This window comes from Ochotona curzoniae, unplaced genomic scaffold (assembly GCF_017591425.1).
Source record: "Ochotona curzoniae isolate NIBS_2020 unplaced genomic scaffold, NIBS_Ocur_1.0 scaffold_4937, whole genome shotgun sequence".
Lineage (NCBI taxonomy): Eukaryota > Metazoa > Chordata > Mammalia > Lagomorpha > Ochotonidae > Ochotona > Ochotona curzoniae.
The window spans coordinates 313875-339099 of record NW_024467126.1 but is presented as its reverse complement, the minus strand read 5'-3'; the positions used below and the strand labels follow the sequence as shown (position 1 = coordinate 339099).

Below are 25225 nucleotides of genomic sequence, written 5' to 3'. Positions count from 1 at the left end.
GCCTTGCACGCCCGGGATCCCATATGGGCGCCGGTTCTAATCCCGGCAGCCCCGCTTCCCTTCCAGCTCCCTGCCTGTGGCCTGGGAAAGCAGTCGAGGACAGCCCAACGCTTTGGGAACCTGCACCCGTGTGGGAGACCCGGAAGAGGCTCCTGGCTTCGGATCGGCATAGTATCGGCCCGTTGCGCTCACTTGGGGAGTGAATCATCGGACGGAAGATCTTCCTCTCTGTCTCTCCTCTCTGTATATCCGCCTTTCCAATGAAAAAATAATAAAAATAAATCTTTAAACAAATAAAAGAACCTGCCAGGCTTGGGTTCTACCCCAGGGCCCCTGCTCTGACATGAGCCCAGGAGTGCCCTGAGGTTCCTGCCCTCTGCCCGTCCATCTCCGAGATCCCTCAAGGCTGGGTCCTCCCCGAGCTCCTGCTCATGGGATCTGGGTGTTTCAGATCTGGATCGGAATTCTTTCTCCATCACATGCATGCAACTTCCCATCTCTGCTGGGGCTGCCTCTTTTGTGTGGTCCTCAGTTCCTCTCCTCCTCTTTGCTTTTTAATTAATTTATTTTTGTTGGATATATCTACAGAGAGAAAGAGAAAGAGAAAGATCTTCCATTTACTGTTTCTCTCCCCAAGTGATGCAATGGATGGAATTGAGCTGATCTGAAGCCAGGAGCCAGGAGCTTTTTCTTGGTCTCACACACAGGTGCAGGGTCCCAAGGCTTTGGGCCATACTCTACTGCTTTTCCAGACCACAAGCAGGAAGCTGGATGGGAAGTGGAGCAGCTGGAACACGAACTGGCACCATATGGGACCCTGGCACTTGATGGGGGAGGATGAGCCAGTTGAGCCATTGCAATGGACCCTCCTGTTCTCGCCCGAACTGCTTTAGCCAGGTTATGGTCAGGAATCACTGATGTCCCTGACCCCCAGCTGCTCTACTGGGCTCCAGGCTCCTGTACGCAGATGCTTCTCTGGCTGCCTGAGGAACACACTTTGAGCCCAGCTCTTCCTCAGCTGCTCCATGTGCGGCCAACCCACCTCAGCCTCCTGCTTGTGCAGGCCCCTCCTGGGAGCATCTGACTTCTGTCCCCTGCAAACCCACAGCCAGTGTTGGCTGCCCCCTCAGGTCACCTGGAATCTGTTCCTTCTCCCCAGCCCTGCTCCCAGCCCATCTTAGGCACAGCAGCTCCCTCCTAATGGGTGTTCTACTTCCTCTTTGTGCCTGCATATAATCTCAGCCAGAGAGACCTTAAAACCCCAAGTCAGACCAAGCCTCCCATGCTCCATACCCTGAGGGGTCCTGTCCATCAAAGCCAAGGGCCTCCAAGGGCCAGCAGGTGCTGCTGCCCCAACTGTGGCATTAGAGGGTGGCTTAACACACTGCACTGCAACTCCAGCCCTCATTTCGTGAACTTTTAAAGATTCCTTGTAGCTTGGAAACATATTTGTTTCCAAATGTACTTATCTTCTGATTTAATTTTCCATGAGCTTTTGGAAGTACCCTTGTATAATCCATTTCCACTTACATGTAGAAAATACATTTTAAGTGAAAATGGAATGCCATGTCTGCTTTCTCAGACCACTCCGTGTCTTCCCCATCAATCTGCCTTCCCCTTCTGACTGCCGTGTCTGGGGCTGCAGGCTTATTTGTGTTGCTGGTCCTTACTGATGGCTGTTGTGTCCCCCACCCCCTCCCTGCCACATCGCCCATAGGAATCTTTGCAGGCCAGCAACAACTCCTCCGTTTGCTTGCTAAGAAAAATGGTTGTTGTGCAGTTCTCTGTAAGCCTGCTTTTATGGAGGAGAGAATGACTTTTTGTTCTGGAATCCCGTGGGCGCAGTCTCATGCTGCTGTCACTGCCTGTGTTGCAGGGGAGTGCTTGCAGGTCGTGTGCTGATGGGGGCCCGAGTTCCCCTCTGTGAGGAGACCCCCCCAGACCCCAGCCTCCTCCCAGTCCTGAGCTGGGACAGCCTATAGCTGGAGCCCCAGGATGGTGCTGGGTTCATTCACAGCGGAAGCTGGCTAACTGTTTCTGTAAAAGGGTGGCACCCTCTTTCTCCTCTCTGTAAATCTACCTTTCCAAGAAAAATAAATAAACATTTTAAAAAAAGGGCGACACATCCAGTCCTGTAGGGCTCAGGAATATGCACGTAGCACAGCATGCCTGTGCCCTGATACAACTCTGTGGACACTGAAAAATTGAATTTCATGTGACACCAAATGATCTCTCTTTTTCCCTCCTTTTTTCTTTTTCTTTCCCTGTTTTTTTTTTTTTAATTTCCCCTTATCTTCTAAAAAATAAATAAATAACTAAATAAAAGCTGAAGTTGTTTTGAGCCTGCAGATGGTGCAAGCAGACACGAGCTGTTAGGTGCCTGGGCTGCTGTGTGTCTGCTTCTGGCTTGAGAATGGAAGTTTGGGATTTCTTGGTTTTGATTCAGCTGAGTCTGTGTTTGTGTGTGTGTGTGTGTGTGTGAGAGAGACACAGCCCTGGTAGCTGTGTGTGTGTGTATGTTAGCTGTATGTGTGTGTATGTTAGCTGTGTGTGTGTGGAGAGAGAGAGAGAGAGAGTCCAGGTGTCTGCTTTCTTCCTCTGCCTTCTTCTTTTCTGTTTAAAGATCTATTGATTTAGTCCAGATGTGAGGCTGCAGTGCAGTGTGCATCCCTACTTGCAGATCAAAGATAGACTACTAATGAAACTATTAGCTGTGCCTTGACAATGGCTGGACTCTGCCATTGTCCATGCCCACAATGATGAACATGTAACTGTTTATGAAGAGCTACGCTATAGTAATAATATAGGGGGATTCAGTGGGGGGAGGGGATTTGAGAAGGGGCAGGGGAAACCCAAGGGCCTATGGAACTGTATCATGGAATGATGATAATAATTTCAAAAGAAGTAAATATAAAATAAAAATTAAAAAAATGATTGATTGACACTTGAAAAGCAAAGTTACTGAGAAAGGAGATAGAAAAAGATATCTCTCATCCGTTGCTTTGTTTTCCAAGAAGACACAATGGCCAGTGCTGAAACCGGGAGCCAGGAGCTTCCTCTGGGCTCCCCAAGCAGATGCAGGGACCCAAGTGCGTCATCTTCTGCTTTCTCTGACCACCAGCAGGGAGCTGGATGAAGAACTGAGGTGCAGCACCTAGAACTTGAACTAGCGCCCAAATGGGATGCTGGAGCCACAGATAGAATTTCTATAATTTATTTGAATCCTAGAATTACAGAGAGTGAGCAAGAGAGAGAGAGAGGCTGAAGCCAAAAGCCAGGAACTTCTTCCTGGTCTGTCGCATGGATGCAGGAACTCAAATACTTGAATACTTGGGCGATCCTGCACTGCTTTCCCAGGTGACTTGGGAGTGGAGACACCAGGATTTGAATAGCTACCTGCCTGCCCCTCCACAGTGCCAACCCCACAGATGAAATCTTAACTTGCTAAGCCACTTCGTTGTTTTTCTAGTAAAATCTCATGGTGGGGTAGGCGGTGGGTGCTTAGACTCTTCCTCCTGACCCTGTCTTCTCCCTTGTGTGTGTGTGTGTGTGTTTCCTGTCTCACTGTCTCTCATTCCCATCCCCCCAGTGGCCACTGTGCTGTGGGCTTCCGGCGTGTCTTTGGTGAGCGTGATGCGTCTCTTGCCTGTTCTGTTTCCTGTGAGGTGTGTGCTGCTGGGTCAGGGGCGCTGAATTAATGTTTTCAGTTACCTTTGATTACCCTGACGTTGTCTTTTCTTGTTTAAGCAGGCACATTGTTTTTGGGGTGGTGGGAGGACAGAGTCATCCTTGTGGGTCTGGCCCACAGTGAGCCCCTAGGATGCGGGCACTCAGGCCACTGGGGACCCGAGAAGTGTTCCTGAAGCCCAGGGTTTCTTCCAATCCTCTCCCTGTCTAATCAGCGAGATCTCCTGGCAGTCTTTCCCTTTGAGAACCCTTGAAGACCTGCTCAAACTCAGGGCAATTCCGCGCCCCCCCTTTTGTCCTGGGAAACATGGGATTCATAAATGCTTGTCCATTTGCTAAAACAGGCTCTCAGTAGGAACTGGGCATCATGTAATGAGAATATGACTTGTCTGTAAACCTCCCGTGGAACTATTTTTTCCTTGCTGTATCTGGTGCCTGTTTATAATTTTAATGTTGCTATGAAACAACCAACGGCCCACCCATTGGCCCTGCATCAAAGGCATTGCAGAGCTCTGGTTAGCTCCTCCTACTGCTGCCTGTGACTTTTACCCCAGTGGAATCCTCCAGGCCCTGACCCTTGTCCCTGCGGTGGGCTTGGTGAGGCATGAAGGCAGTGCCTGTGAGGGTGGTGTTCCAGAGCCCCAACCCTGCCCATGCCTCTGCAGTGTGGGTCCTCCCTGTGGTTGGAGACTGGACGAGGGAGAATGGGCCGTCAAGAGAGGGCTTTCTCGCCCTAAGACTCAAGGCGGGCCTGGACCAAGGGCGGGCCACCTTGGATTCTGGTTGTAGTCGAGGTGGCCCCATGCCCAGCACCCAGCACAGGGTGTGACAGTTTCCGTTGGTGACACTGAGGGATGGAAATGATCCAGATCTTTGAAGTTTCCTCAGTGCTGTGCTCTGTGCTCCCAGCAGCCGGGCCTCTGGGAGGCAGGATGGTCCTTGTCCACCCTTTGCCGGCTCGTACCTGCACACTCAGGCCCACACGCACTGCCACAGCCCCGGGCACTGTGCACTGGCTGCTTGTGGTCCCCCTGGCTTGTTGGGCACACCTGCCTTTGGCCCTACACTGTTAGCTTTTATTGCCACAAACCCAAAGGCCAGATGCAATAAATCACTCAAGGAGGTCTTTATCTCAGGGCGGGAGGCAGCCTTGGGGTAGGAAGAAAGTGGGGAGCTGAGAGACTGAGAGCACCTTTATGGCCTCGGGGTCAGGGATTGGCGGCTGCAGCTGTAGGGGGCACCGGGGATAAATGCCTCAGAGGATGGATAGGTGAGTACCTGGTTCAGACCTGCAGGTCACTAAGCTTACTTAGGCAAGTGGGCCTTAGGAGGGCCAAGACCTAAGAGATTTACGGTAGTGCTGGATAAACAGGTATTCCAGGGGACCAAGGCCTGGCGCTGAGCCTAGGTTGGCGGGGTCAGTCTCAGGGTCACTGTTTTGAGTCGTTCCTTGCACACACCTGCACTCTCACCCATAACTGCTGAGGCTGATACCAATTCTCTATTGCGGCCTGAGACCACATAGAGGAATGTCCTTGGGATGCCCTTTAGGTTAGCAGCCCCCAGTGGGCAGCTTAAGTCAAATAGCCTGTGGCATTCACCTGCTGGTCAGTGTGTGTGTGAGGGGAAGATGGACCACTGCATGGCAGCAGCTCAGGTTTGAGACATTCCATCCTGCTGGGCTGCACGCCCCCTCAACCCCGCCACCAGCTCCTCTGAACCCCTGCCCTGGTTCCTAGGGTTTCACGCCGTCTTTGACTGCCCTGTTCTTGCCTTTGCAGCCAGAGCCCAAGCCTGGAGACCTGATTGAGATTTTCCGCCCATTCTACCGACACTGGGCCATCTACGTTGGTGATGGATATGTGGTCCATTTGGCCCCACCAAGTAAGAGGGCCCTGGGGGCTTCCACTTTGCTAGTCCTGGTGGGTGGGGAGAGGAGGGGGATTGGTGAGCTATGGGTGATGGTGACCCCAGGATGCTCCTGGCTCCCTGATTCAGTGTTACTAGTTTGGTGTGGGGCAGTGGTTTCCAAACTCTGCCCCTTTGGTTGTTCTAGTAGGGGCTGAGGTGGGCATATGCATAGGGCTGCCCTATGCTTAGGCACCGTGGCCTTGTACAGGACACCCACCTGGGCCTCCTTTTGCTGTTGGGCAGCGATGGACTTGGTGCGCAGAGCCGATAATCACACACATGGACTACGGACTGAAGGTTAATAGCCGAGGTTTATTGGTAGTTTCAGGCTTTTGTGAACTGAGGGTCACATAGGATGAGGGAGGAAGGTTGGGGAGTTCCTATAAGCTTAGCTATATAAATTCCATCAATTGTTTCCACACCCTAGCCTGGAAATAGCTCTGTTTTGTAAACTAGGCCTATAGATCCAATCACCTGTCCTCCCACGGTCTCCCACGTGAGACCCCAAACTTGAGCCATCGTCTGCTGCTCTCCCAGGCCACTAGCAGGGAGATGGATCAGAAGTGGAGCAGCCAGGACTTGAACCAGAGCTCTGACAGGGATGCCTGGATTGCAGCTGGTGGCTTAGCTCATGCCACCATGCCGGCCCCACCTTTGCTTCTTTATCTGAGGCTGACAGAGAATGCCCCACCTTTTTCCGGAAGCTTTTTACTGAACTAGGGTTTTACATTAGTGTAGCAAAAACTTTATCAGCAAAGCAAGCTTACATCCATGTTTGTGTGACCATGACCCAATCAGGATCTAGAACATGACCATGGCCCGAGAGCCTCTTGCCCACTCCGCCCAGGTGACCGCTGTTCCAGCTTCTAGAACTCGGTGGAACAGGAAACGCAGAGTCTGTGCTTTTGATTCTGGCTGCTTCCATGTCACATGACCTCCACGAGGGCCTGCTGTCTGTTGAGTCTTGGCTGTGTGTTGCTTAGGGTGGTGTGCAGACACCACAGGCATATTTCTGGTTGGCTCTGGGTTGGCTGCCATGAACACAGCTGCTAACCCACATCCTCCCTGTGTCCTTACAGAGAAACCAGAGGTATTTAGAGTAGATGCCATCTCCACCCCCATCAACCCAGCCCCATTTTCTTTAAAATGCAGAAGGTGACCCTGCCCTTATTAAAAAAATAAATAAATAAGAGTCCCTAGTGAGTGGGACCTGGGACGCTCCCTCCCTCCAACCCTGCAAGTGGAGTCACTCCCAGTGACACAGAGACACACACCTTTCCCCGGGAACCTTCCGCAGAACACATCTGCTCACTGTCCCTTCTCAGTGGGAGGGTTAGGATTCATTCCGGTCCTCTCTGAGTTCCTGCTTCCCTATCAAGGCCAGCAGAAGACCTTCCAAGGCTCCACGAATCCGGAGGTCTTTATTTCGGCTCACCTACTTGGCTCTTGGTAGCTTTAATTTTTTTTCCCACAACTTTCAGAAAGTGATTTTGGCGTCTATTGGTTCACTCCCTAAATGCCCTCAACAGCTGGGACTGGGCCAGGCTGAAGCCAGGAGCCAGGAGCCTCCTCAGGGCGCCCCATGCGCCTGGCAGGGCACTGCAGCTCTGAGCAGCTACCTCCCAGGAAGCCCATGGGCAGTGGAGGAGCTGGGACCAGGCCCTCCTGGCTTCCCAAGCGGCTAGGCTAGCCAGCTGCTGCTCAGAATGCCCACCCCTTTCGGTAGCTTTGATGTGAGTGTCTGCTGTTTACTTGTCTCCCATGGAGTCCTTTTGCTTAATCTCCTGAGGGCAGGAGGTGGGGGCGGGGCACCCCCGGTGTCCCTAAGTGGACGCAGGACATTGCCTGGCGGCTCCCAGCGTCTCCTTTCCTCTAAACCCTTGCTCTCTATTTCGACCTCCTGCTTGGCCTCCAACTTGTGCAGTCTCCACTTGGGCGTCCCCTGAATGGAAGCCTGTAACCTGTGACGTCACCTGGCTGCTTGCGCCCAAGCTGTAGCTATTCTTTTTTAAGATTTATTTTTATTTGAAAGGTAGATTTACAGAGAGGCGAGACAGATTTTCTGTACTCTGATACACACCCCAAATGGCTGCATTAGCCAGAGCTGTTTCAATCTCAAGCCGGGAGCCAAGGAGCTTCCTTTGAGTCTCCCAGGTGGGTGTAGGGGTCCAGGGGCTTGGACCATCCTCCGCTGCCTTGCCTTCCCAGGCCACAGGCTGGGAGCTGGTGCCCATATGGAGGATTAGCCTGATATGCCACCGTGCTGGCCCCTGGTGTTTGTCTAATCCTGGTTGCTGTTTGTCTAATCCACCACGAAATCCCGTTGGCTTTTTTTCTTTCAAGTTGACTGTGGATCTCACTGCTTTTTAGCATCCTTCACGGCAGCGCCCCCTGGTGTCCAGGGCCACTGTCTGCACCTGCTTTCATTGGCGCCCCTGACTGGTCTCCCTGCCTCTTGCCCGCACAGGGCGGCCAGCACGCTTGTTCTAAGGAATAAATTGGGTCCTGCCACTCTTCTGAGAACTTCTGTACCTGCAGAGAAAGCCTCCACGTCTGTGCTGTGGGCTAGGGGCGCCAAGTGGCTGCTGCCCAGCATCACGCCCTTCTCTTCCCTCCTCCATCTCTAGATGTCATCCACGTGGGTCTCCCGGCTGCCTCCCCAACCTGCCCAGCCCCATTCCTTCCTGAGGCCTTGGCCTTTGCTGCTCTGCCTCCATCACCGTCTTCCATGTCAGTTTATTTCATTATCTCATGGCATCCTCCAGGGTCCTGGAATATCTTATGCTGTGTGTTTGTTCTTGCGCAGGAATGTGGGCTTCTCTGGGCAGGCATGTGTCTAGTTCACACCACTTGTCTCCAGCACGAGGCCTGGCACTTTGTGGGAATCAGTGCTGACCACCTGCACCCTGTGGGTATACCTGGAGACAGCTGGCAAGGACAGGCAGGCAGGCAGGGCCTTGAGTAGACAGGTTGACATGGCACGGAGGGCAAGTGATGCTCAAGACACTTTCTCCTGTGTCCATGCTTTGCAGGGACCCAGTGGCATGGCGGAGGCCAGGAGGACTGGTCGGCTACTGCAAGCGTCATGGAGTGGGAAGGAAACTTAGCAACAAACACAGTGGTAATAGCAGCTAGCACTTGCTGTGTCCGATTAGGGGAGGCGCCCTGTATGGCTGCCAGGAAAGAGGCAGAAAGGAGGGCAAGAGCGAGAGAAAGAGATAAAAGAGTGAGCAAGCATCTCCTATCCACCGACTCATTTCCTAGATTCCTACAGCACTGTGTCCCAGGGTGGGGCCAAAGTTGGGGTGCAAGGAAGGCTGCCCAGGTGTGCCGTGTGGGTGGCAGGCACCCACTCACCTGAGCTGTCACCGTGGCCTCAAGGAGTGTGCGCTGGCAAGAGGTCGCAGTCAGGAATGGAGCTGGCAGCCAAACCCAGACACTCCAACATGGGATGTGTGTTAGCTGACGTCACACCTGCTAACTAATGACCTGCCCCCAGTGACTGTTAGTCCTCACAGCTCCCCATGCAGCGGGGACTGCCATGATCCCCATTCTACCAGGAAGCAGGTTTCAGGGCTGAGGGGCTGTTCAGGCTCACGGGGTGGTAGGTGGCATGAGTGACACTCTGCCCTCACAAGCTGGATCACTGATTCTGTGCTTATGTGCCTGGCCTGACACTTCCTGGTTTACCATAGCCATGTCTTTTCTGTGATTGTTTTCTTAATATTCTCTTTAAGAGGCTAATGTAATGAAGCAATGAGTTGGAAAAGAACTGTAGGTTCCTGTGTTGATGTGTATTCTTGTAGCGATGTTGGTGGCTCAGCTAAGATCAGTGACCTGTGCAGACCCCTGAGGTGGTCAGGCATGGGGGAGTCTCTGGTGGCACCTGTGTGTGTTGCAGCCCTGGGGGTGGGGCTGGTGGACACAGATGAGTGTTGGTTCTGCTCACATGGCCCTGGAACTGGTTCCACCTTGAGTTTTGATACTCCTAGCAGTTTTGTAGCTCACCTTTGTCCTAGCCCTGTCACCCACCTCACACTCAGGGCTCTAGTAATGTACCCTGTCTCCCATGAACCTCGGTGGCCTGTCATCACTGTCCTTAGCAGGTGCCAGACTCCTGCTCTTCTAAAATACCAGGAGGGCACCAAGGGTGAGAGGCTTGGCTTCCTTGGAAAGCCAAGCATGGCCTGGAATCCCATCGTCCCTTCCTGCCAAGGCTGGTGGTCTCTGTCACATGGACGTCGCAGCAGTAGCCTGTCCTGTCCAGTGAAGCAGGGGCCTTAGGACCAGGCCTCAGTGATTCTTTTAAGGTTTATGTCTTGGGCTGCAGCTGTGGTTAATCCTCTGCTCTGACACTGGCATCTCGTATGGATATTGGTTCAAGTCCTGGCAGTTCCACTTTCCATCCAGCTCCCTGCTTGTGGCCTGGGAAAGCAGTAGAGGATGGCCCAAAGCCTGGGACCCTGCGCCTGCGCGGGGAACCCAGAAAGAAGCTGAAGATCTCTGTGTCTTCTTCTGTCTATAATTCTGATTTTTAAATCAAAGCAAACTAAAAAAAAGATTTATCAAAAAGGCAGAGTGAGACAGAAGGGGAGGCAGACACCTTCCATCTGCTGGTTCACTCTCCAGTGGCCTACCCAGCTAACCTGGGCCACGATGCTGGCCCCCCGATGGAGCTTCAAGGACACGGAACCTCTTCTCAGGATGCTTCTGGTCTCCTGGGTCCTGTTTTGCCCACTTGCCTGCCCACATCTTAGCCACCACATCCAATACCCATGCTTACCCTGCATGGTGCAGACTGGCTGCCTTGGGAGTGATGCCCACTCCGTGTGGGCAGCCTCTTCCCTTGCTGCCATCCTGGTCCTTGTGGTCGACCCCATATACTGTTCCCCTTCTCTGTAGGCCTCAGCTTTGTGCAGTCCAGGGGCAGTAGCCCTGCTGGAACCCTGTCCTTCCTGCAGGACAAGTGAGCATGTGGCTCGTGTCTGCCTCATCAAGAGGGCCACGCAGGTATTCTGGGATGCATTTTCCTCAAGTCACTCTAAGTCAGGGGCCTTCTCCACCAACACACAGAGACTCCAAGTGACCTCTCCAAAGCCGCACAGCTGTGCTTCTGACCCCTCTCTCCTGGCCCTTCCACATCTCGTCCATCCCCTCCATCTCCTGGCTCTGAGCCCCCATGGCTCCTGCCCAGGACTGATCTTTCTGTTTTTCCCATGGTTGTCCCACAGGTGAAATTGCAGGAGCAGGTGCAGCCAGCATTATGTCTGCCCTGACCGACAAGGCCGTGGTGAAGAAGGAGCTGCTGTACGATGTGGCCGGGACAGACAAGTACCAGGTCAATAACAAACACGATGACAAGTACAGCCCGCTGCCTCCCAGCAAGATCATCCAGCGGGCTGAGGAGCTGGTGGGCCAGGAGGTGCTGTACAAGCTGACCAGCGAGAACTGCGAGCACTTCGTCAACGAGCTGCGCTACGGAGTTCCCCGCAGCGACCAGGTGTGTTCCAGTGCCTGTCCCCTCGCTGCGCTGGCAGCAGCTGGGCATCAGTGTGGATGGAAGTGGAGCCATGCACAAATCAATGATGGGCACCTGCCCTGGCAGATGTGACGGGTGGGGAGGGTGGGGCAAGAGAGTGGAGCCAGGCAAGTCGCCGTACAGGTCAGGATGGTTAGCAGGATGGACAGCCACGGTGGTCAGACTTGTTCCTAAGTGTTCCCAGGCTCTGGGATGCTGAGATGCCCCCTTCCCACAAACCAGGGGACAGTAATGGGTTCTGTTATCCCCACTTGAAAGACCAGGAAACTGAGCCTTGCAGAACTCATCACCTGCCTGTGACTGTTCGTGCCATCAGGACTGTGTTGAGTCTCCCTCCTCAGGGCTTCCTTCCCCTCTGGGTTTTTGGCAACTGAGCACAGGTGGGATTTGGAATCAGGTGTGTTTGACACAGCCTCATTGTGCCCATGTCTTCAGGTGAATCCCGGAGACCCCAGGGATGTGGTGTTATTCAGAGACTCGGGTTTGATTCTGGCCATGCTCTCTTCCTGGAATCTCTTCCTCCTTCCCACGAGGGATGATGTTAAGATCAACTGGATTGTCTGCTCTCACTGAGTTTGTAAAATTGCTCAGACTGATCTCTTCTCCTTTGGGTGCTGTGGTCGAGGGCTTGGACTCCCTAAGTCAGGCAGACCCTGGCTGGATCTGGGCTCTGGCTTTGGCCAGCTCTGTCGGTCAGCGTTTGAGTCCCACAAGGAAAACACCCATGCAAATGGCCTATGAAGGGATGAGGTTTGTTTTGACCCAAGGTTTTGCAACTTCAGAGGTCAAGATGTAGAGGTCGCTGTTGGTGTGGCAGTCCGGTGAGGCCAGAGGATGGCCATGGTGAACCATGAATGGAGGACAGAGAGTGTTCAGGCCCTACTGGGCTTTCATAACCAACCCATTCATGAGAACACCTCAGCTGGGCTCACCTCCCATGACCGAACGCCTCCTGCCAGGCCCATCTCCCAAGACGCCATAAGTGGATTAAGTTTCCACCAGTTGAACACTCTCCAATCGTGACCTTGGGCTTGAGTTGGGTCATTTAGCAAATGACTTGGGGTGATTCATTTGACCTTGGGAGATGTAGCTAAGTACAAATTATCACAGCAGTCATGGAGGGTTGCCATGTGGCTGGTGCGAGGGCGTTAGCTTCCCACACAGGCCCTCATGTCTCTCAGAAAGTCCCTATATCCTGCTGTGATGAGATGTTAGGCATGTTCCAATCATCAGCCTCTCTTGTTTAACTCTGGATATGAATGTCAAACGTGATTACCATGAGTCTCAGCTAGCAGGAGTCCATCTAAGTCATTAAGGGAAGGGCAGTGGTTACCTGTGTTTGGTCCTTGAGTTCAGTCCAGCTCGTTTCCCTGAGAGTTTGGTTATGAGTGACCTTTGGGGGACAGTTGTGGGAGAGGGACTTTGTCAACATCTGTGTCATGCCACGTCACAAAGGTGACGAAGGAGAGGACGGGTCTGGGACCATAGCGCCAGCACATCTGTCTGGGAGGGGGCCCGCGACCTTCAGAATGTGGGTCACCCCTTTTCTAGTGTTCTGGAGATTCCTTCTGGCTCTCGCCCGTGTCCCTGTGGGTTTCCTCAAGGGCTCACAGGCGTCCTTTCTTGGCTTGAAGCCCTGTTTTGGGGGAACTGGCGTCCATGCTGGTTTACGGAGAAATGGTTGCTCATTTCCGTCTTATCCTCGCATTTGACTGACAGCTTGCCTGACTGTGGATTCCTAGGTTGGAATTAATTTTATTTTCCAGATATTTGAAATCATTGCCTCTTTGTTGTCTGGCCTTGGTGAAGGAATCTGAAATTGTTCTGACTTCTAAACTGTGGGATGTGACCCACTTTCCCTTTCTACAAGCCTATGGAATCCTCTCTTTTCCCTTAAGTGTTCTTAAATTTCACTGTGAAAAGTTTTGCTTGTTTAGTTATTTGAAGGCAGAGAGATAGAGAGATAGATTTGAAGCCAGGAGCCAGGAGCTTCCTCTGGGTCTCCCAGGAGGGTGTAGGATCTCATTTGGGCTGTCCTCTGCTGCTTTCTCAGACCATAATCAGGGAACTGGATGGGAAATGGAGCAGCTGTGACACAAAACAGCAACAACATGGGATCCTGGTGCTTGCTGGAGGAGGATTAACCAATTGAGCCATTGCGTCTGGCACTCTGATTTATTTTGAATATGATTTATTTAAATGGGGGAGAGAGAGGTAGATCTTCAGGCCATTGATTTACTCCTCAAATAGCCACAATAGCCACGTGTGGCCCAGGATGAAGTGGAGAACTCGGGAACTCCATCTGGGTCTCCTACATGGGTGATGGTGGCCCAAGTTTTTGGGTCATATTCTACTGCTTTGCCAGGATGCAATAGCAGGAACCTGGATCAGAAGTGGAGCAGTCAGGACATAAAGCAGTGCTGCCATATGGGCTGCCAGAATCACAAACAGAAACGGAACCCTCTGCGTGGTAATGCTGCCGCCTCCCTCCCAACTCTTGATGCAGACAGACAAGGAATCTTTTCTACCGTGTGTTCATTTTGGAAGTAGTAATTTGACTCTTCTTTGAAAAATGAAACAATATGAATTAGACATATTGCACTTTGGTTTCTGTGGCTTTCATTCTATGTACTCACCAATTCCATTGACAAAGGCAAAATGGTGATGAGAGAGCATGAACCATATCACTCTGAACAATGCTACTCGCCTCATTGTGTCCTACAAAACCAATAGACAGGCCATCTATTGTGTTTCACAGATTCCTCCAAAGGCAGGAGCTTCCTCCAGGTTTCCCATATGGGTGCAGGGCCCCAGGGACCTGGGTCATACTCTTCTGCTTTTCTAGTCCACAAGCAGGGAGCTGGATGGGAAGTGGAGCAACTGGGACATGAACCAGCGCCTATGTGGGATCCCAGCACTTGCAGATGGAGCCAATTGAGCTATTGCACTGGACCCTCTATTTTTTTTTTTTTAAGACTTACTTTATTTGAAAGTAGATTTCCAGAGAGAAGGAGGGACAGAGAGAAAGATCTTCCTTCTGCTGGTTCATCTCTCCAAAAGGCCACATTGGCTGGAGCTGAGACAACCAGGAGCCATGAGTCAGAGTCAGGAACTGGCCTCCAAAGACTCATTTTTATGAGTTGGTTAGGATGAGGATGATCAACCTCAGCACCATTGACATTTTGGGTCAGGTGATTTGTGCCCTGCCATGTGCCTTGGGGAAGGTTGAGTACCCCTCAACACTGCGAGGTGTAGGAACCCAAAATGCCTCTTCGCTGGGCCAACCCATCTCCATCTGAGAGCTGCTGGCCAAGGTGGGTAAGATGCCAATGTGAGCTGTGAGCAGTTACACTGAGGTAGCAGTGTCTGGGCAGCTCTGCAATGCTTTCTCTTGTAAGAGCTCTCACAGGGGCTGGCACTGTCATGTGGCAAGCTAATTCTCCACCTGTAAGTGCTGGCATCCCATATGGGCGCCAGTTCACGTCCTGGCTGCTCCACTTCCCATCCAGCTCCCTGGATGGAGTTTTGGACTCATGGCTTCTGACTTGGCACAACTCCCAGCTGTTGTGGCCATTTTGGGAGTGACCTAGCAAATGGAAAATTTATTTCTTGTTCTCTCTCTGTAAAATATGTCTTTTAAGTAAAATATTAAAGATATGCCCAATGGTAATATACAAATGACACAAATCTGGATCAACAGAGGGTGTTATTTTGAAATTACTACAAATGAAACCTGATTCCTATACAAACATTTTGTGAACCAGCACAGTCTAAGTGCAGTTGCTTTCAGGGTAAGTCTGACCTTCCTCTTGCCATTAACCTACTTAGAACAGTGTTGAAAGGGAAAGTACAGTTTTAGCTCAGAAACGGCTCAGGAGTCAGACATGTGCTCTGTGGTTCACACAGCACCACGTGTAGCAGGCTAGAATTCAGCTGCTTTGGAAAAATCAGGTTTCTTTACCATTTCTCCTTCTCAAATTATTTATTTTTATTTGAATAACAGAGTTACAGAATGAGAAGGAGAGACACACAGAGAGAGGTTTTCATCCACTGATTCACTCCCCAAAAAGCTGCAACAGCCAGAGCTGGGCTGGTCCAAAGCCAGGAGCCAGGAGCTTCTTCTGGGTCTTCCCACGTGGGTGCAAGGTCCCAAGGCTTTGGGCTGTCCTTGACTGCTTTCCCAGGCCACAAGCAGGGAGCTGGATGGGAAGTAGAGCAGCCGGGATATAAATTGGTGCCCATATGGGATCCCGGTGCATTTAAGGTGAGGACTTTAGCCACTAGACTACCACATGGGGTCCACTTGAGTGGGTTTGATAGTTCTGAGAAGTTGTTGCTTTCATCGCTCCAGAGTTGACAGAATCTTTCTAAGGTCTACGGGTTGACAAAGTGCGTCTGGACATGCTGCCCACTCAACACTATGCACAGAGCGTGACCACAGGCAGCTTGTCTACCTCAACAAAGCGTGTGTAGTGATGGACCTGCTGCGTCAGCATTTGCCCCCCCCCTTGTGAGGTTCTGAACAAGCTGGGGGCAAGGTATTCCTCCTCTGTGACATGGTGACACAGCACTCCACACAGCGAGTGGTCTTATGCAGGTTAACCCACTGGAATCATGGCTGTGCTGCACATGCTTCATTATCTGGAAGAGGAAGGTATGTTCATTCATTCATTCATTCATTCAGCGTTTGAGAGGGAGACAGAGCGAGAGCGAGGGAGTGCTCCCTTCTCTTCTATAACAGCGAGGCCAGGCCAAAGCCAGGAGCAGTAAGTTCAGGACATGTCTGCCCAAGGATGACGGGGCCTTGACCACTTGAGCCATCCCTGGCTGCCTTCCTGGGTGTGCACTAGCAGGCATACAGAGTAGGGAATCACAGAGGGGACCCATGACGCAGCTAACTGCAAAGTTAAGGAGGACAGGTGAAAGCAGGATGACCGTCCAGCCTCGGGTGGGAGGCGCCATCCGCATTTTGTCCTCATGAGTTTTGTTAGCTAAGAATGACAGTGCTGACCACCTGTGCCGGTGGCTACGCTGACCCCCGGCAGCCCAGATGAGCCTGGGCAGCGCCTTTGTGGGTAAACTAAGACACCCACTGAAGGAGGCCTGTAGACTCTATGTTGATCAGCCAGGATGTTTGGCAGCTTTCTGCTCAGAGCAGCAAGGATGGTGTTGGTCATGTCATGTGGGGATGTGGATTTTGGATCTTTTTTTTCCTAAGATTTATTTATTTATTTATTTTTATTTGAAAGGCAGAGACAGAGCGAGTTCTTCTTATCTGCTGGTTCACTCCGCAAATGGCCGCAACAGCCAGAGCTAGGCTGGTCCGAAGTTGCCAGCTTCTTCCAGATGTCTCCCATGGGTGCAGAGGCCCAAGCACTTGAACCATCCTCTGCTCCTTTCCCAGGCCATAAATAGGGAGCTGGATCAGAAGCACAGCAGCTGGAACACAAACTGTTGCCCATGGAATGCCGGTGTTGTAGACGGAGGATTAGTGTGCTATGCTACCTCACCAGCCCTGGATTTTGGATCTTATGCCCCCATTTTGCTTCTTTCTTTCTATTGCTTTTTTGTTTACTTTTAAATAAACTGTCTTAGTGTTCCTGGAATACAAGTATGACTAACAATCTTTCTCTTCGTTGCCTTTGACTTTGCTGAAATGCCTGGCTTGATTTTAGGGTGAGACATATCATTTTTAAAAAAGTCTTATTTATTTAAGAGATGAGAGAGAGCAAAAAAGAGAGAGAGAGAGACCCTCCACCTGTTGGCTCACTCACCAAATGCTTGCCATGGCTAGCACTGGACCAGGCTGGAGCTGGGCACTGGATTCAGGGCTCCTGTGTGGGTGGCAGGCTGGAGCCCTCACTGCTGTGTCCAGTGTCTGCACTAGCAGGAAGCCGGAGCCCACAGCCAGAGCTGGAGATGTAACCCAGGCACTCCGGGGCGGGACCCGGCATCCTAACTGATGGCTCAGCCATTGAGCAAACAGCCTGTGTCCAGGACGGGAGTTTCTGATTCATGACCAGTGCGGTTTTTGCTGATTTGGGGCTTGGTCCTTTCACTGGGAACAGTTGTTATGAACTGAGGGGGGTCCATCACTCTGTCACGGGAGCTGATAGGCCTGGGATCGGGCCCTGGACTATTCCAGAAAGAGGAAGAAGCTGAGCTCTCCGCCGCTGTGGCTGAAGTGTGTCACTGCTACTCAGTTTTGTTTCAGGGTTGCTGCTGCGCCTGACCTGATGCGAGGGGCTGAGACGGTGGCTGGCAGCACCTGGCGGTGACAACTGGGAAGGCAGGTGGGGGCAGGGCCAGGACTGCTGTGTGTAAGTCAGCTTGTTGGCACTGAGCTGAGGTACCCAGGAGGCGCTTCTGAGGAAGCAGGAAGGCTTACTACAGCTTCCAGTTTGGAGTTCGCAGGCTATCATCGGGGGGTGGGGGGGACCCTATTGGCTCAGGCTGGTGAGGACAGAGGAGGTAACAGGGATGATTGCATGGTGAGCCAGGAGAGAAGAGGAGAGAGAGAGAGACAGAGACAGAGAGAGAGAGAGAGAGAGAGAGAGAGAGAGAGAAACATGGTTGCTCATGTAGCTAACCTGGTAAGAACTGCCTTCCAAAGACAAACTTTCATTTTCCTAAAGGCTTCCCACAAGCTGCCCTCTTGGATGTGGTAATTAAATCAAGTGTCCACCTTAGCCATTGATATGATTCAGCTGTTAATATTAATCCATTGACTGTTAACACATGATGTTGGATTTAAATGTCTGCCTGAATTTGGGTGAGGGGCAAAATCCCGTTCAGGGGGCAGGTGTTGTGGTGTGGTGGGTTAAGTATCACTTGGAATGCTTGAGTCTGGCCACTCTGCTTCCAGTCCAGCTTCCTGCTAATGTGCCTGCAGAGGCAGCAGTGGTGATGGCCCAAATACTTGGGTCCCTGCTGGCCATGTGGGAGAGCCCGATGCAGTTCCTGGCCCATGGCGTAGGAATGGCTTACATCTGGCTGTGTAGGTATTTCGGGAGTGAATCAATAGATGGAAGATTCTTTCTCTGTCTCTCTCCTTCTCCATATTTGAGAATTATGTTCAAACCTTAAGAGGTACAGAGAGACCTTCTAGCCAAAGCGCAGATTAGGAGAGCTGAGTTTTGTTTGTTTGTTTGTTTGTTTTGTTTTTTTTTTAAGACCTTTTCCCCATCATTATTTTTTCTTTCTTTCTTCCTTTCTTTCTTTCTTCCTTTCTTTCTTTCTTCCTTTCTTTCTTTCTTTCTTTCTTTCTTTCTTTCTTTCTTTCTTTCTCTCTTTCTCTCTTTCTCTCTTTCTCTCTTTCTTTCTTTTATTTTGACAATCTTTACATAGTTAATTACGGTAAAAAGGTTCAAGGGCTACAGGAAAGTGGCTAAGACTAGTATTTTTTCCATATTGTTTCCTTCATGTTTAAAGGGGGGTATTAAGGGAGAAGGCCCACCCAATTTCCCACCTTCCCCAGGTCCCGGATGTAGGGTATGCTCTGAGGTTCTTGCTCAAGTGGTTTTGATATTGCCACAGTTATGAGTCGCTGCCAATATTGCCACTCCAAGCACTATGAGGTCTTTGAAAAATCCACTGATTGACATAGTCCATCATAGCTGAGATGGTTGGTTGACCTGTTCTGTCTTCTCTCTTTTCTTGGTTAGGGTTCTGAGTCCAGCATTTAGACTGGGAAGATCAGGAGAGCTGAGTTCTGAGTGGGGAACGGTGTCTCAGCTTTGGGGTATGCCCAGTGCCACTCATGCTGGATCTGGGGCTCTTCATGCTTCTGGGGCTGAGGTCGTGCCTACTGGCCTTCACTGAGGTTGCAGCCAGGGAGGCCTTCAGGTTGGATGGGAGCAGGTCTGGTGTCCATTGCAACACTTGACTGTGAAGGAACGGGTACTTGAGTTAAAAGAACAGCTAGGTCTAGTGTGATGACTGAAAACGCAGTGGTGGCAGCAGACATGTCCCTGTAGTATGGGACGCCCACAGCAGTGCCGGCTGCACGTTTGGGGACCTGAGATGGACCAGCTTCAGAGTCAGAAGCCATCGGGAAACGGGGCTGTTTCAAACAAAGGGGAGGATGGAGCAGTGCTCTCTTTGCGTGGTCTTCTGATTTCTCTTGCTTTATTTGAAAGGCAGAGACAAAGAAAAAGACAGGCAGAGATCTCCCACCCACTGGCTCACTCGCCAAATGCCTGGAACAGCCGGGTTGGGCTCGCCAGAAGCCAGGAGCCCAGACTGTGTTATTCGGCTGCTCATGACTGCTGTCTCCCCCGCCGCCTCATTGTCTCAGTGCAATTTCATATCACACATTATAATCACATCAGTACTTGGTGTTTGATGTATGTCTACACAGATTTTACTCACACCTGGGCGTTGTGGTGTTATTGGGACAGCTGCCTTTTAGTTTTGACTGTGGGGTTCTTTTTCGTTGATGACAATGAGTGCTTTTCATCACTGGATTTTCTTTGTACCTCTTGTCGCGTCTCCCCACCCCGCCTCATGAGCTCTCAACAAGGGAAATCACATCAAGTGATCTACTAGTTCTTTATCTTTTATCAAAATTTATTTTTGTAGACAGGGGGCAGAGAGAGAGAGAGATATCAATCTTCTCTCTGTTGGTTTCCTCCCCAGATGGCCAGGGCAGGGGCAGCGTCAAGCCAGGAGTCTGAAACTCCATCCGAGTCTCCTACCTGCTGCTTCCCCCGGTGCATTTGCAGGGAGCTGGATTGGAAGTACGGCAGCTGACACCCAAACCAGTGCTCCTACCAGATGCTGGCCCCCTGTGTCACAGTGCCGGTCTGGATCTGCTGCTTGTCGTGTTTTCTGTGGACACAGCCATCCCAGAGTTCTGCCCATGCTGGTTGCTTCTCGGCCAACTCCATGATTGTCATCCTAGGTCTTCCCTTTTGGGTTTTTCTTTCTTAGGTAGCATTTTCTGGTTCCCCAATCTCTTGTTTTGTTGTTGCCCTTACTGGGGCAGATGCCACCTCTGGAAGTTAGTTCAGGTCTGGAACACAGCACAGTGGAGAGGACAAAGCCCTGACAGTCCTCAGGGGGCCAGGCTCTGGAGCCACCAGGCTGTCACCTGTACTGGGTCATGTCTCAGCTTCCTCTTGAGGCTGCAACCAGTCACCACATACTGCATGACTCAAAATCACACAAACTGGTTAGATTACTATTCTAGAGGCAAATGGGTCTCACTGGACTCAACTCCTGGTGAGACTTTTCTAGACCTTTCTAGAAGCTCTCAGGCAGAAGCTGATTTGTTGCCATTTTAAATTTCCAGCAGCTGCTGGCATCCCTTGGCTACTGGTCCCTCCCATCTTTCAAAGTTAGCCATCATTGCATCCTTCACACTTCAGAATCCTTGTGATACTAGCCTTTCCTCGAAAAAATTTTTACCCTTTTTTATAGAAAAAATTTAATTTGAAAGGTAGAGATATACAGAGAGAGATCTTTTGCCCACAGTGGGAGTTGAACTGGTTGGAAGTTCTCAAATGGCCATAAAAGCCAGTGTTGGGTCAGCCGGCACCAAGAGCCAGGAGTTTCTGGCCTCCCATGTGGATGGAGAGGCCCAAGCTCCACTTCTTTGTCACGTACATTCAGGGAGCTGGATCAGAAGCAGGACCAGCGCTCATGTGGGATGCCAGCATTGCAGGCAGTGGCTTACTTCATTACATCCCAATGCCAACGCCTTGCCTGCTGACTTCTGTCTTTTAAGGAACTTTGCGATTATATTGGCCCCAGCTGTGCTAGCTAGGATCTCCTCCCTATTTTAAGGGTGACTTAATTAGCAACCTTGAGTCAACCTGCATCCTTAATTTCCTCCTTGCCCCTGGCCTAGCGCCATCTGTTTACAGGGTTCTGGCCATGCTCTTGCCTCCCGGTCATGCTCTCTGTTTAGCAACGAGCTGTCCTCAGACTGACTCTCACTGCTGTGGCTGTGGAAATTCCTTTCTAGTCTGTCTTGTTCTGGAACACCCACCCTCTGTATCCTGTGTCTTTGCTGTTTTGGTGGAACTTCCTTCACCGTGTCCTGAGAATGGAGGCCTGTGAAGTATGTTGTTGATCTCGTAACTCTGGGCTATTTTAAATGTTCCTCTCTCACTTGATTCGAGAGGTTGAGAACAGAATCCTAGATTGGAAATAGTTTTATTGCAGAATTTTGGGGGCATCACTCCTGAATCCTCTCGTTTTCTCTGTGATTTTGGAGAAATCTGGGGTCATCGTGATTCCTGACCTTTCCACTGTTGCTCAAAATGTTGCGGTACCTTTTTTTTTTAACGCCGTGTTCTAGAATTTTGTGGTGATGTGTTGGATGTATGTCTGCTTGTATTCGTTAAGATAGAGCTCAGAATAACATCTCAATGTGAAAATATACATGGTTAGGCTCTGTTAAGTCTTTATGCATCATTTCTCTTTTGAGTCTTCTTATTGTTTCCCTTCCTAGAATGTCTGTTTTGCAAAATTGGACTTTTTTCTTGTTTGAAAGGTGGAGAGTCAAGCAGAGATCTTCCTTCTACTGGTTTGTTCCCCACGTGTGTGCAACAGCTGGGGCTGGAATAAGGAACTCGCCCTGTTCTCTCATGTGGGGCGCTGGAGCCCAAGTACCTGAGCCATCATCTTTGGCTTCCTAGGGTGTGCCTTAAGAATTCTGGGTCTACTCCCTACCATTTAATCTCTGGTTTTTTGGATTTATTTTTCTATAGCGTTTGTCATTTCTATCCTGAGCGTATTTTCTGTGGACCGTTTCTGCTTTCTCAACTTTGACTTGTTTTCATGGTGCCAAGTTCCTGTTCACTGGCTGCGGTGTGCTCTCTTGTTCTCCACTGGGAGTTTTTTTTAACAGTTGCTCTCTTTCCTGGAGACGGTTTCTGTTTCTCCGGATTGTTTTTTTCCTGTTGGCTCTGCAGCCCGTTTCTTTTGTTTTGGCTTTTGTTTTTCTGGTCTTCACTTTGAGAGCCTGCTTCTGAGGCTTGCGTCTTGGCTGCAGTTCATGGTTAAGGGTGAGAGGCTTGCTTCTGATGGGAGCTCAGGGAGAGTGGGCGTGGACCTCACCATGTGCCACTGCGCGGTGGTCTGGGTGGGCTCTAAGGAGTCCTGGTTCTGGACTCCTCTGTGGTTTCTACTCGGGCTGCTCAGATTACCCGGAAGTCTCCCAAACTCTTGCGTGGAAGTGAATTCCTGGAGGTGATGAGGAACAGGTGGCCTGGGAGCCTCCAGGGCTTATGTTACGGACACAAGGATCTGCCGGCTCCAAAGCCAGCACGTGACAGATGAGAGAGATGATGCAAGGAATCAGATTATTCAAGAGGCTGGCGACTTGAGGAGATGGTGGCTTTGTGTCAGAAAATCCAAAATCTCAGATTCTCAAGTTTTCAGAACTTTTTAAAGGAGAAAGGGAGGGGAGAGAGTGAGGGTGGTAGCTTCTTTGGCTGTGGGCAGGCAGTCCTGCTGAGCATCCTGAAACTGGCCGGGTGGGGTCGGTGACCTTGAGCTTGACCACTTACACAGCAGGATGAAGTCCTGCAGTCTTAGCTTAGCTTAGTCCTGCAGTGCTTAGTCTTAGCTTAGCTATATATATATATCTATATTTGGAAAGTCAGATAAACAGAGAGGAGCAGAGACAGAGAATTCTTTTTTCTTTCTTTTTTTAAAGATCTATTTCACTTATTTGAAAACAGATTTACACAGAGAAAGCTCTATCTACCTTCCACTGCTTCACTCCCCAAATGGCTGTCAACAGCCAGGCTAAGTTAAACAAGTCTGATTAGTTTGGAGATTACTGTTAGCTATTTTTAAGCTAGCAGTAATGTAATGAGTCATTGCAGTTTGGGTTGCATTTACAGCATTTGTTTCTTGTTGGTGTTGTGATACGTCACAATGTATCAGTTCTTTGCTGACATCGAGCACCTCCACGCTTGCCTTTTACCCTCCCCAGGGAATAAATGTTCCCACGTCCATTGGGGTCAAAGTCCAAGTTCAAAATGAAACCTCTATCTCTCTGCGTCCCTGTTTCCAGTTGCACACGGGCTGTAGAATCAGTGTCCTCCAAAGCTTCGCCCGCGGGTGCCTTAGGGCTTGGTGTTATCGGTGTCCATATGGAAGTATGCCTAAAACCCACACATTTAGTTGGGTATCAGAAGAGCGTAGTCTTTTTTTGAATAAGGCTGAGAGAGCCTTACTTTGTTTTTCCTTTTAATATTTATGTGTTTAAAAGGCAGAGTATCAGAGAGGGAGGGAGGAGTAATTGGAGAGAGACAGAGAGACAGAGGGAGAGAATCTTTCAATCATCGGTTCACTTCCCGGATGGCTACAACAGCCAGACCTGGGACAGGCTGAAGCCAGCAGACAGGAGTTTCATCTGGACCACCCACGAATGTGGCACGGGCCCAAGCACTAGGCACTCGAGCCATCTTCTGCTGCTTTCCTGGGTGCATGAGCAACAAGCAACAGTAGCTGGGGCTTGAACTGGCTCTGACACCAAGTCAGCATGGCCACCCTGTTGCCCCCAGGAGGCACAGCTGGCTTTTTACTAGTGATTGTTAACTTCTGTAGTAACTTCTTTATAAAGCTAAAAGCAAGATAAATCAGATATTCAGATAATTTTGAGGATAACAGCACTGTTGAGTCATGGGAGAATGTAAAGGCCCCCCGCCTTGCCTGAGCATTTATAAGCTGTTAGCAGTGTCACAGGGTGCATGAAGTCTCTTGCCTTCAGGCCCATGTCAGCTCCTGGCAAAATTCCATTCTGATTTTGCCTTCCCTGGTGACCCCTGAGCTTGTTGGGGAGGCAGGAGGCGAGGCTGCCCTGTTTTCAGAGTCCTGATTGTGCCTGACTCACCCTCTTGTCTGTTGCAGGTCCGGGACGTGGTCATGGCCGCGGGCATCGCAGGAGTGGGCTTGGCAGCCATGGGCTTGATCGGGGTCATGTTTTCAAGAAACAAGAGACAAAAGCAATAAGCTGGAATGACTGTCCCATCAGCAATGCCTTTATATGTGGGGGCAAAGGGAGCTTGTTTTGCAGGAGTTCAGGGCTTAGTTTGTGGATTTCTTTCTGCTTTTATATAAGGCTTATTTTCCCAGAATAAAGCACTCAAGGGAGGGGTGTTATTGGAGGAAATGGAGCAAGCCACCCACTGTGAAGTCTGTGTGTAGGGTGAGTGGGTGGGGTCAGGGTGGGGAGGGACCTCTGGGCTGCCACTCTATTTGCTGTGAGCTCTGTTCTTCTGACCCCATTTTCTCACTTCTCTTCTGATTGAGTCCCAGCACCATCTTTTCCGGTTGGCTAAGGTGGCTCTTGCATTGCCAGTGCCAAGTTTCTGAGAGAGAATCTTGATTGGCTCAGCCCACCAATTAGTTCTGCCAACCCACTGGCTGTCTTTGAGCAGATCACCTCACTCAGCCAATAACTGCCTGTTGGCTTTGAGGTCACATGGCATGAACTGTGCCCTGACTTTTAAAGGTTGAGGGGGCGAACTCAGCCCGAGGGACATAGGGCAAGCCCAGGGAAAGGAATACAAAAAGTGTAGACCTCCAAGCTAACTGTGGAGGAAGAGGGCAGCAGGAGAAAGCAAATGCATGAAAAAGTCAAACCAAGATGCTCAGTTAAGTTAAAAACAACCCAGCAGGAAAAAACGAAACTTTTATATAATGCCGTGGATAGAACTAACAAATCGGAGGAACTGTTTCAGATACTTTGGTAATCACAATAAGAGTACGTGGAAGTTGCTGGCAAAGTGAAGGTTAAGTGTCCCATTGGCTTAAGAGACTACTACAGAGAACATGGTCCACAGCCAACACCCTTGAAATGCAAGGGCACAGGAATATTCCATGACAGCTGTCCAGGTTCTTTAAAAAGCTTATATGATTAAGGAGAAGAGAGGATATATGAAAACTAGGATCAGGGAAGTGTTGGAAGGAGAACATCAAAAACAAAGTATAATTCAAGGTGACTGGGAAAGTTTGAGTGGGAACTGGGTATTAATATGGAGGCATTATTAATTTTGCTAAAACCTAATAACAGTGGTGTTAGATATATATAAAAATGTGCTCTAATAAAAAAATTAATGCAGATAAAAA

General features: G+C 50.4%; 1 protein-coding gene across 4 annotated transcripts in view; it reads left to right on the top strand.

Moving 5' to 3' along the window:
• Positions 1-25225, top strand: part of LOC121150305 (phospholipase A and acyltransferase 3) — a 32666-nt gene extending 7441 nt beyond the window's left edge. For all 4 annotated transcript variants that reach the window (XM_040971094.1, XM_040971090.1, XM_040971093.1 and 1 more), the window contains exons 3-5: positions 5469-5571; positions 10830-11098; positions 24005-25225. In XM_040971094.1, coding sequence (XP_040827028.1) covers positions 5469-5571; positions 10830-11098; positions 24005-24106 — 474 coding nt within the window. In that variant the 3' untranslated portion in view covers positions 24107-25225. The remainder of the gene's footprint in view (positions 1-5468; positions 5572-10829; positions 11099-24004) is intronic.